The 11,963-nt window shown below is 39.9% G+C and overlaps 1 protein-coding gene across 1 annotated transcript in view; it reads left to right on the forward strand.

The window, feature by feature from the left end:
* MCM6 (minichromosome maintenance complex component 6) overlaps positions 1-10,519 on the forward strand; it is a 13,619-nt gene extending 3,100 nt beyond the window's left edge. Inside the window, exons 4-17 of the mRNA XM_010000392.1 lie at positions 1-3; positions 694-859; positions 933-1,078; positions 1,504-1,654; positions 2,318-2,459; positions 3,397-3,538; positions 3,686-3,793; positions 4,390-4,545; positions 5,625-5,753; positions 6,822-6,983; positions 8,075-8,210; positions 8,465-8,632; positions 9,492-9,631; positions 10,262-10,519. The exon at positions 1-3 is cut by the window's left edge and continues 238 nt beyond it. Of these exons, the coding sequence (XP_009998694.1) occupies positions 1-3; positions 694-859; positions 933-1,078; positions 1,504-1,654; positions 2,318-2,459; positions 3,397-3,538; positions 3,686-3,793; positions 4,390-4,545; positions 5,625-5,753; positions 6,822-6,983; positions 8,075-8,210; positions 8,465-8,632; positions 9,492-9,631; positions 10,262-10,375 (1,863 nt within the window). The 3' untranslated portion in view covers positions 10,376-10,519. The remainder of the gene's footprint in view (positions 4-693; positions 860-932; positions 1,079-1,503; positions 1,655-2,317; positions 2,460-3,396; positions 3,539-3,685; positions 3,794-4,389; positions 4,546-5,624; positions 5,754-6,821; positions 6,984-8,074; positions 8,211-8,464; positions 8,633-9,491; positions 9,632-10,261) is intronic.
* The last annotated feature ends 1,444 nt before the right edge of the window (positions 10,520-11,963 follow it).

Consider the following 11,963-nt stretch of genomic DNA (forward strand, 5'->3'; position numbering starts at 1 on the left):
AAGGTACAGTGGTGAGCTTAGTGGACAATGGCAGTGATGTTCCTGTGGTAGCTGAAAGGTGGTGTTTGTACAGCTACACGTTGAAGATGGTTTGTTTTGGTTCTGTCAAAACCAAGAAGAGATCTCAAGAAAAGGCACTGGGATTTCTGCAGATCATTTCTATCTGTGGAAAACCTGTGCTTAAGGGGGGGAAATGATGGAAAGTGTCAAAGCAGTTTTGTTGTGTGATGCTGACTGTCTTAAGTAAGCCACTGAAAACCCACATATTTGAGCCATTTTTAGTCTGATGTTGCAGGTCCATCATGTATAGCTCTTTTATATGAGTATGACAAGCAGTGTCTTGTATCTGCAGTGTGTTGCTCTTCCAGATTGATTTACTCCCTGAAATCCACAGCACTTTAACATCCTGCAGTAGTATTTTGTGTCAGCCACACTAACTGGGCTCTTCATGTTGCTTTTCCCAGCCCTCAGAACTGTCACTGTGACCCCCTGTGTATCCTCTGAAGTTTCTCCTTAGATTCAGATCAGCAAAGGGATTTTTGGTTGTTTGTCCTAGCTTTAAGAGGAATTCCACGACTGATGTGGACGGCAGCAATCAAGTCCTTCTTACTATATTTGTTTCCAGCTTAGTTTCTGAAGCTGGAGCAAGTGTGGTGGCATCCACTAGGTGCTCAGTGTTCCCTCCCTGCCCAGGTCCGGATTCAGGAGACGCAGGCGGAGCTGCCGCGCGGCAGCATTCCCCGCAGCGTGGAGGTCATCCTGCGGGCGGAAGCGGTGGAGTCCGCTCAGGCAGGGGACAAATGTGACTTCACAGGGTCCCTGATTGTCGTGCCTGATGTGTCCCAGCTCTCAACGCCAGGTTTGTTGCTACCACTCGTGACCTCCATGAGATGTCCTTCCCTCTGCTGTCCTGACTCGCGCTCTCGCCGCAGGGGTGCGCGCGGAAACCGGCTCCCGGGTGAGCGGCACGGAGGGCTACGAGACCGAAGGCATCCGAGGACTTCGTGCCCTTGGAGTCAGAGAGCTGTCATATAAGCTAGTCTTTCTAGCTTGTTACGTTGCACCAACAAATCCACGGGTGAGTCTGGAAAGATAAAGAGGTGTAAAAGGGTTGATGATTTCTGCGCTTTATGGTTTTACCTCGAGTTAGGGAGCAGAATTAAAGCTTGAAATAGCACGTGTACCACCTTCTTGTGCACTTCACTGGCTTTATATTCTGGTTGGATTTATAGACCACTTTTTTCTCCTCTTTATTGTCCATAGCAGTTTTCACAAGTGTAACTATTTGCCAATGTTACCAATTTATTCTAAAGAGCTAACTGGTCCATTTATTTCCACTCAGCTTTCCTTCAGCATTTCCTTTTTTGTAGTCTTGTAGCTCCCTATCTGCAGTGCTCAGTGCAGTAGTGACCAGGTTATTACTTTTATTTCCTTTGTTTAGTTTGGTGGAAAAGAGCCATTCAGTAGTGACCAGGTTGTTACTTCTCTATTTCCTTTGTTTAGTTTGGTGGAAAAGAGCTCCGAGATGAAGAGCAGACTGCAGAAAGCATTAAAAATCAAATGTCTGTGAAAGAGTGGGAAAAAGTTTTTGAAATGAGCCAAGATAAGAACCTTTACCATAATCTGTGCACCAGCCTCTTCCCCACCATCCATGGTAAGAGTCCAGTTGTTGCCTCAGAGTGGGAAGATTTCACTTGTGAAAACATTAATTCTTTTTGCTGTTTGTGTAGTGCCAATTTGGAAAGGCTTGAAAGCCTTATGCCAACTACCACAAACTCTCCCCTCCACGACTGGTTATACCAGAAAAGGAGAATATTCCTAAGTACTGGCAGTGTTTAATCATTAAGGCCTGTAAGACTTGTCAAAATGGTTGGTTTTGCTGCTGGGTGGTCTGCTAAAGCCCACATGTGACAGTTGGAGATAAGCTGTATTTTATATGGGCTTCCTTTGAAAGATTTAAGGGTTCAAGATATTTTAATGCTGTTGTGCATGCAGGTGTATTTTTTGCAGTAGTTTCTGGCTCAGAGATAGTTTGAGGACTTAGTTTGGTTATGTCTAAGAAGTCTGATCAGTTGAATTTGGTTCGTATTCTGAGCCACTGTAGCATAAAGGAGTTCATCCACTTTCTGAGTTGTTTTTCCCTAAAACTGTATCAAGCACCTAAATGCAATTTTAGTGGGTAAATTTAGCAAATAGGTACATTTTAAGCAGATGTGCCCAAATGCTCTAAAATTCTAATGGGCTAAATTTTTTGTTTTATAAAGGAAAAATGTGGTGTTTTCTTCAGATTTTTAGTTGAGTGTCTTTTCTGGGACAGGTAATGATGAAGTGAAACGTGGGGTCCTGCTGATGCTTTTTGGAGGAGTTCCTAAGACCACTTCAGAAGGCACTTCACTGCGTGGGGACATCAATGTTTGTGTTGTTGGTGATCCAAGTACAGCTAAGAGTCAATTTCTAAAGTAAGTATCTCATTAAAACTCAGTATTTAAATATTGTCCAGGGTGAGTAGAGTTATAAATGTATACTGTGTCTTTTCTGTGTTAAACAGAGGAAAGGGAAGTAAAATATTTAAGAATATTTTCTAGGAATTGTGTAAATGTTGAAGTATTTGAACTAGGCTGAAGCAAACTCAAGCCCCTGTGGTAATGACAAAGAATGAATTTTTTTGTTCTTTAGGTACTTATGAAAACACGAATTTACAAATATTTTCAAAAGACATTGAATATTAAAAATAAAACATCTATTGCACATCTTAAAATATCAGAGAGATTAAATAATTATTTCCTTCCCCCTGTTTTTAGCTTAGATACTTTGGACAGATAGACAACAATCAGTCTATAATAATAATAATAATCAGTCAATAATTATTAAATAAATTTTTTTTGGTGGTACTTCTTTTATGATAATGCTTTTTTTACTGCAAATTCTATTTAATATGGTTTTATTTTGTCATGCTGTTCATTTGCCTTGTTCTCCATGAAGCTGAGGTCCTTGCAGCATACACTGCAGCTCAGAAATGCAGAGGCACCACAAGGGCTGCCTTGGTTGCCTCCTGCTAGGGAGCCATTTATTCCCTCGTGCTGCCATTTACCTGACCTGTAAGGAGCTGTCTTAGCTTGTGAAGTCAGCAGAAGACTTGTGGGAGGAGGTCTGGATTGCTTTTTCTGCTGATGTACAGACCTGTGATAGACTGCAGTTAGGTAAAGATTAATTTCCAAAGCTTGCTCAAACATTGTTAGAGGTGAGAGGACCTACCTAAATATTAATTGCTTCCTGAAGGAAGGAGCAAGTCCTAGCCCGGGAGGTTGGAAGCAGCACTGCAGCACAGTTACCTTGTTTCTGCAGGTTTTAATCTCACTTCTTAAGTTCATCCTTCACTGTTACTTGTCTCCACAGGCATGTGGATGAGTTCAGTCCTCGTGCTGTGTACACCAGTGGAAAAGCCTCCAGTGCTGCTGGTCTGACAGCAGCTGTTGTGAAAGATGAAGAGTCTCATGAATTTGTCATTGAAGCTGGAGCACTGATGCTGGCAGATAATGTGAGTCCAGGAACTAGAGAGGTTCCTGCACCCCTGGAATGGTTTTGATTAGTGACAAGGAGCCCCAAACTGTCTAAATGATGCATTTATTTTTTTTTTCCAATGGTGATTGAATTTGCGTGACTGTTTTTTATTCTTCTGCTGCAGGGGGTTTGTTGCATTGATGAATTTGACAAAATGGATGTGCGGGACCAAGTAGCCATTCATGAGGCCATGGAGCAGCAGACTATATCCATTACTAAAGCAGGAGTAAAGGTAACTTCTGCTACTCCCCTTGTTGGGTAGTCTGTAGGATTGCCTGACTTTTTCTTACATGTCCCAGGCTTGTGTCTATCTGTCAGATTTTCATGTTAGCTCTGCAGCTGTCTGCCACTGTGGCAGGACAGAGATCACTTGCCTGCAGAGTTTCTGTGCCACATACCCAAAAAAGATGAGAAACGTTACTGAAAATAGAAGAAGAGAGAGTAATGGACAGGAAACAGAAAATAGGAAAATCTAACCTTGATGTAACCTCGGAGGAGAGTATAGATTTGTGTGTATTTGTAGAAGTAGAGTGTGTATTTGCACTGTTAAAACATTTTTAAGAGCTTGTTTCAGTATTTTTGGCAAGAGTGTGACTGTTAAAAAAATATTGATTCATCAAGCTGTGTCTTGAGGTGGAGAGCTGGTTAGAAAGGGTTGGGTAGAAGAGTTTGGGTTCTTTTGAGAAGCAATTGTAATGCCTTCACTGAAACTCCATCTAAAAGGTGTTACACTGGCCCATTCAAATAGCGATGAGTTGGTTTAGCAAGTGGTCACAGTTAAAATTCTTCTTTTTTTTTTCTTAATTTATTTTTTTTCTCCATTGTCAGGCTACCCTGAATGCCAGGACCTCCATTCTGGCTGCAGCAAACCCAGTTGGTGGACGCTATGACAGATCCAAGTCACTGAAACAGAATATAAACCTGTCAGCTCCCATCATGTCTCGCTTTGATCTCTTCTTCATCCTTGTGGATGAATGCAATGAGGTAATTTTAAGGAACTGTAGAGTAATTTATGTCAGAGAAAAGACCTCTGGAGGTCCTAGTCTAACCTCATGCTCAAAAGAGGTCACTGAGGACAGGTTGCTAAGGCCTTGACCTGGTGAGTTTTCAGTATCTCCAAGAATGGAGATTTTGCAACCTCTCTAGGTCCCTACTGCGATGTTTGACAATCATGTGTTTGAAAAGTAATAACAACAACTTTTATATCCAATCAGGATTTCCTAGGGTTCACTTTGTGTTGGTTGCCTCCTCTCAATCTGCACTTCTAAGAGCAATCTGGCTCCATCACATTTCTACTTGCCCATGAGGCACTTACTTTCTTTTTCAAGCTGAACAGACCCAGCTACTGCAGCCTCTCCTCATACATCATGTGTTCAGGTCCTCTGACCTCGGTGGCCCCCTTCAAGTTTAGGTGAAGCAGATCTCATGAGAGTGGCTTGCTTCTGCTTTTCTTCTCTGTCTGCAGAGTTAAAAGCTGGTAGTACAAATTTGAACATGCTCTGCTGAATACAAGGATTCTGCCTTTTCATCTTGTAGGGATTTGACCTGCGCACTTGACACCATTAGTCATTTTTACAAATTGCTGGTCACTGAGGCTAAGACTGCTACTACCTGTCTGTGTGGCATTTGCCTTGGGAACACATGAGATACAGAGATTAATGTTGGCTCAGTGCTGTTCTCTCCACTGTTCTGCTCAGAGTCATTATCCAATTGAGAAGAGACTGATGAAAGAGACAGAGTAGGCTGAAAAGGAGGAAAGCAGTTCCCATGCTGCAGTGTTGCTTTCTGTCTGTTCTATGGCTAACTTGTAACCCAGGAGAGTTCCAAGACATTATAAATCCTGAAACTGCCTTTATGCCTTCTCTGTGGTGTTTCATTATATTAAAAGACTTCCAGGGCATTCTGCTGGATCTTCTTGGCAGAGAGTCTGGCTTCTGGATAGTTCAGCTCTGCCATGAGGAGTGCAAGTGAGGAATGGGAAGAATAATATAGCTGTTTGTTGGGGGTTTTTAAAATATATTTGGCTGTTTTGCAAGTGATGTGACAGAGCAATAATATCCCAGGTTACAGATTATGCCATTGCTCGACGCATAGTGGATCTGCACTCCAGAGCAGAAGAATCTGTTGATCGTGTTTATTCATTAGATGACATCAGGAGGTATCTGCTGTTTGCAAGACAGTTTAAACCAAAGGTAATTCTGCTTTCCTGGATAAGTTGTTCTGTATGAGGAGGTCCAAAGGAGCAGGCGCTCTTTAGCAGGCTTTATTTCCATGAAGGACAATTAGTGTAGTGTTCTCTCAAGAAGGGAGCTGTAAACTCAGTTACTACCTAGAAACAGCACGTTTTGGAGCTATGTTCTTTTTTTTTTTAACTCCAGAATCCCAGGCACCCAGTTGATACTGTTACAATCCATAGTCTTCAACTGCTTTGGTGGCAGTTCTTAACCTCTGTCTAGAACATTTGAGGGGTTGTTTCATAGCTCTCTCATACCTCAAGGGCATGGGTTATTCAACATGACTGCTGCAGGGATTTTTTGTATTTTATTGACTCACTGCTTAATCAAACTGCTTGTTTGTCTTTCTTTTAAAAGAGTATTGTTCCTTGATATTTCTTTACCCTCTTTGTGGTAAAATACAGAACATGGGAAACTGCTCCAAGTACAAATTTTTGTGTTCCATCCAAACAGCAGCTTGCATGGCTGTGTGTGTGGTTTTTCTAATGCAATTCTTCTAAAGAGAACGAAATGATGCCCTCCCTTAGAGTCTTGAAAACTCCCATTTCATTTCCATGTGGTAGGGAGTTTGTTTTCCAACTGGATTTGTGTGTGTACAGATAGACTCAGGCTAAAAAGTGTATATACAAAGCTGTGTAGTCAGTGTTAGTACATGGAGTGTATGCTTGTGTGTGTGTTTGCATGCAGAATGAAAGATAAATAAACATGGAGCTATCTAGTAGAGATTGACATGAGTTATGCCAGGAAGGAAGATGGTGGAACAGAAAAATAGCAATGATCAAAAGTCTGTTGTAGAATTGTTGATGGGTCAATGTACTTATTGTAATATTGTTGTTACTGTAATCATTATCACAATACAATTTTAACATAACAGGTTTGTGATATTCAGTATGTGAACAGCATAGAATATTTCAGAGAAAAGCAGCAGCTAGTACGTAGAACTGGGAACTGCAAATCTACTGCAAGAAGAATCAACTTTAATACTCTTTAATGTGGCAAACTGTCATACTGTCTTATGTCACAAAGATATCCAAGGAGTCCGAGGACTTCATCGTGGAGCAGTACAAACGACTGCGGCAGCGGGATGGCTCTGGAGTGGCAAAGTCCTCCTGGAGGATCACGGTGCGGCAGCTGGAAAGCATGATTCGGCTGTCAGAAGCCATGGCCCGCATGCACTGCTGTGATGAGGTATCAGTCTCTGGCTGGAAGCTTGTGTAAAGGTTGTGTAAAGGTTGTGGGAGTTCTGGCTTTGCTGTTTGGCTATGGCATTGTACGTGTTTAAATCCGGTGAGTGAAGAGGAAGAAGAGCTGGGGTCATGTTTGCAGTTGTGATGTGGCCATACTTGGTCTGAATTTGTGTGCCAGAAATACTGTTTTTAAGGTATGTCTTGTAGAGTGGAGCACAGCTGGTCCAAACTGAGGATGTGCATGTTTTTTCATTACAGTTGTATCACTCAGCCTGTTTCTTGTCAAGTTATGACAAGCACGTAGAACAGTCATCTGTCAGCATCAGCCAGAGCAGTTGGTAGTGTCTCTCTTAGTCTTGAGTAGTTTATAATCTCTCACAGCTCTCTTCCATCTGCAGTCTAAAAAGCCAAAGGTCATCCAAGTATGTGAGCCTCCCTAAGAGTACCTGCATTTGTGATCTGAGCTCCTCCTCACATCAACCAGGGTTGAAATGTATGATTTGTTACTGCTATTAACTGTAGTATGACTACTATCCATCTAGTCCCTGCTTTAAAACTCTGCAGGCCTTTTAAAATGTTGATTAGGGGCTATGTGACACGTGCAGTGACAGAAAATTTGCTCGCTGGTTGTGTGAGGGCACCCGTTGGGTTCTTTTTAATGAAATTCAACTTAAAAAGAAAGAGCTTTTAGATAGCTAGAGAAGGTTTTTCTAGTTTTTGCTTTTCAATTCCAGAGGACAGTCTCATTAATCTGATTTTTTTTTTTTTATAAAATATTGTTTCTGTTCTTGCTCTACTGATCTTCAAAATGTTCTTGGCTTAAGTAAAAATTCTCTTGACTCCACATGATTGCTTAAGCTTGAAAGATCCTTCAGACTGCTTATTCCCTCCATAACCTTGTGTGAACTCTGAATACTTGTAGTGAGACATAATTTGACTTGCAGAGTCATAACTGCTTAGGACTAATCAGGTGAGATGGGTAGAAAGACCTAGAGTCAGAGGTGAGTTTCTGGAGCTATTAGGAAAAAAAGCTTTTAACAGGAGAAAAATGACCAGGCCTATTAAATACTTACTTTTTCAAATCTTTCCCAGGTTCATCCGAAACATGTGAAGGAAGCTTTCAGGCTTTTAAATAAGTCCATCATTAGAGTTGAGACTCCTGACATCAATTTAGACCAAGATGATGAACAGCAGATGGAGGATCAAGAGGACCAAGATGGAGTTAATGGTAAATTACTTGTGAATTTCTTCAAAGGGGAAAGTACTTCCCACCTTTCCAGCTCACCTTGTTTGAGTATATGCTTCTCTTCAATTTCTCACCTGTTTCTCATTTAATAAGGTCTAGGAATCTCGACTCCTGTTAACTCTCTTACTTCAGTCTCCTTGTGGGTTCACTCACCCCTTTGGTCAATACAACACTTTTCAGTGGCTCAGAGTATTAAAAGGTGTTACAGATTTAAACCTGGGCATGTGCCCCAACAGGTGAGGCAGAAGCTCCAGCTGGGGTCAATGGTCTTGTGAACGGGATCAATGGCCATTCTGAGGACATGAACAAGGATGCTGCACCCAGAGCTTCTCTTAGATTGGGCTTCTCTGAATATCGACGAATTTCTAATCTCCTGGTGCTGCACCTCAGGAAAGCAGAGGAAGGTAAGAATTTGTTTCTTAAAAAGACAGCAGACTGAGTTCAGGAAGCAACTGTTACTGCATGTCATGCTGTTGCACTGGGATTATCTCAGCTTGTTAGGTCAAGTGTGAACCAGTACCCATGTGGCTGCAGTACATCTAATGATACAAATGTGACTTGAACTTTCTAGTGCTTGTATTTTAGTAATTTGTCGAAGCCTGGTAAATCAAGGAACATGTCAACAGAGCATCTCCAGAAAAGGATTTGTAGCATATGCTGGTGTGACCTAGCTGGAACAGTCAGCAGCCATGAAGCTGTGGCAGCGTAGCTTGAATGTGTGCCAGCAACCCCAGGCTAAAGATTATACATAACCAGTATCTGCCAAATGGTTGCATCATTTCTTGGGGAGATGAAACATTTCAGTTGCAAGGAGACTACTCCTGTCATGAAATGCAGCAGTTGTCTCATAGCATACATTAATGCTACAGAGCTTTTGGAAGGGTGTGAAGATGGCAGTATCTGTTCAAAATGTCCAGTACATGTAGAAAGATGACTTCTTTGACAGTAGGGTTATTTTTCCCTTACTTAGAGGAAAGTTGTAAGCTTTTTCATGAAGCTGAAGGCTGATGTGGTTGCTAGGCTGCTCATTTAATTTGTGAGATGCTTGTATATGTAGAACTTAAAGCTTCATTCTTAATCTGAGTATCTCCAGTTGAACTGTGATACGTCATGTATCCTGTACAAAACATGATTTAAGAAATAGGATTATGTGTCTTAAACATCTTAAAAAGCATCTCTCCTCAGCATTGTAAATGTTAGCATACACATTCTTTAACAGTTTGAATTATATCTTACTCTTTGTGCAATTTATTTTCTTTGCAGAAGAGGATGATTCGTCATTAAAAAAGAGTGAACTTATTAATTGGTATTTAAAAGAAATTGAATCTGAAATAGAATCTGAAGAAGAACTAATAAATAAAAAGAAGATCATCGAGCGAGTCATTCACCGACTTACACATTATGTATGTATAGAGATGTGTGGAGAGTGAAAAAGGTTTTAACTTATATAGTGCAATGATTAATTTTTAATAGATACATTCCTAATCTGAGAAATATGTTTTGTGCTTTCATGTTACTGATTGATGGAGTATAAAAGCCTTCTTTTTTTTAAAACTCGCTGTAGAGAAGACACTGAAGCAGAGATATGTATGAGTAAAAGTTCAGAGTGCCCTATTGTGCCCCTATAAACATTTGTTTTCTGTATTTCTGTAGTGTTAGTTAAACATGAAGTTACAGAAATACAAAAAATGCTCTGTTCAATGGGTAGTTTTAAGTCATGGGGGCATTAGGGCAGTACGAAAATATACTTCTTACTTTTAAAGATACAAACCCACTAGTGTTCCTAAAAAGCATGCAACATGTAAGAGATTTCCATTGAATTGAAGTGTTCCTAGAAAGCATGCAACATGTAAGAGATTTCCATTGAAAGTAACTGTTAAGATTAGGAAGCTGGTAAAGAGGGAGTTGACAATTAAAAGGGTTAAATAATTCATCAATAAGATGTGTTACCAGCATAAACAAGAGATGCCTTTCAAAAAGCGCAAGCAAACCTTTCTGTTCTTGTTTGAATACAAATTTTTTGTGTATTGCAGGACCACATTCTGATAGAACTGTCCCAGTCAGGACTGAAAGGATCCAGAGAAGAGGAGACTTTTGATGAAGATCCATACCTGGTTGTCAACCCAAACTATCTGCTGGAAGACTAGGGGCTGAGAAATGGACAGTAGGGCTAACTACCTACATGTTGGAAAGTGCATTCTTTTCTTGCAGAGGCTGCTGCACAGCTAACATCTTAAACTCCTATGAATCCTTTACTGTGGAATGCACCAATGTGTGGTTAGTAATGCATGATTGCTCATTTACACTGGGCATACCTGGAGCATTTTTACAGAAACGACATAACTATATTAGTTCCATTACTAATTCTGGGTTTCAGTGCCATCATCCTGATGCAGAAGAGAATAATTCAGTAGTTCTTTTCAGTATCAAACTCTGTAGATGCTTCTGTTTTAAATGAGAGGAATTTTGCATTGTTCTTCTATTACATTTAGTAGACTTCTTATGCTATAAGTTTTTACTGTTTTTTCTTATTAACATAAATAAAAGATTACGTATCTGGAGATGTCTGGGGGTGAGTTTGTTGTCCCTTATATGTGGGATTGTTACTTTCTATGCTTGTGTTTTGAGGCTGAAAAAATAGTGATCTAAATATTTTGATGTCTTAAGAAACATCAAATTTCCTAGATGTTAGTTTTTCTAGCTTCTAGTAATGGATCATGAGAAACTCTGACTGCTTCTCTTTCTTTTTAGATGGACTAAGGAGGTGTATGCTCCTGTTGTATATGTAAAATAGAAAATTGAAAATAGCCAAGCCCAAAGCAAGGCTTTTAAGTCAGGAGGTCAGAAACCCCCATCCTGGTGACATGTCTTTACTTGTAAGTGAATTGAAAACTGCCATCATTTGTGAGGGATTTTTAAGACTATATTTGTAAACTTGTTTGTAGATTTTTTCTGTAAGAAAAAATTACTTAGTTTTCTATTGTTCTCAGTTATTTGTTGTATGCCATGAGATTATAAAATAATCTGTTGAGAGTTAAAAATATCTGACTAATTGTCAGCCTGAAACCAGCACCTAAGAAACATTTGCTTTAATACTGCTCTACTGAAAAAAAGCAGCAGGTGGTGCTGTAAAATTCCTATTCAAAATTTTTATTCAAACTTAGGGGGGAAAAGAAAAGAAGAAAAAAAAAAAGAGGAGTGCATTGTTCAGCATGATGTTTCAGCAAGCTTTTCAAGGCTTCTTAAAAAAAGTGACATGGGAATCAAAAGGGTCAAAGTACATAAATTACAATCACTGTGTAAGCTTTAAGATTGGCTATTTGAGTAACAGCAAATGTTGAGAGATGTTTTTTATTATAATTTAAAGATTATATTGCCTGACAGAGTAATAACTTTTGCCCAGATTACTCCAAATATGATATAGACAAAAAAGCTGGTTATTAAAGGGAATAAACTCTGAGTTGAAACTGACTTTTCAATAGTTATGTAGGATTTTGTGTTTAGTTGATTTACACATGTTCTATATTTAGGCAGCAAATATTCTCACCTCCTCAGTTTTGGTGTATTTGAATGTAGAGAAGTTGAATTACTTTTTCCCTGTGGCAGTTCAGGTAGGTGATCTCTATGTGTCCACCTTGCTGAGAGTTCAGGGTGTTTTCAAGGCTAAGGGAAGGAGTACTTTGGAAAGCAATAAAAATGTTATTCAAATTCTTTATGTTACTGAGCATGAGGACG

The sequence above is a fragment of the Chaetura pelagica genome, unplaced genomic scaffold (genome assembly GCF_000747805.2).
Source record: "Chaetura pelagica isolate M959 unplaced genomic scaffold, ChaPel_1.0 scaffold386, whole genome shotgun sequence".
In the NCBI taxonomy this organism is placed as follows: Eukaryota; Metazoa; Chordata; class Aves; order Apodiformes; family Apodidae; genus Chaetura; species Chaetura pelagica.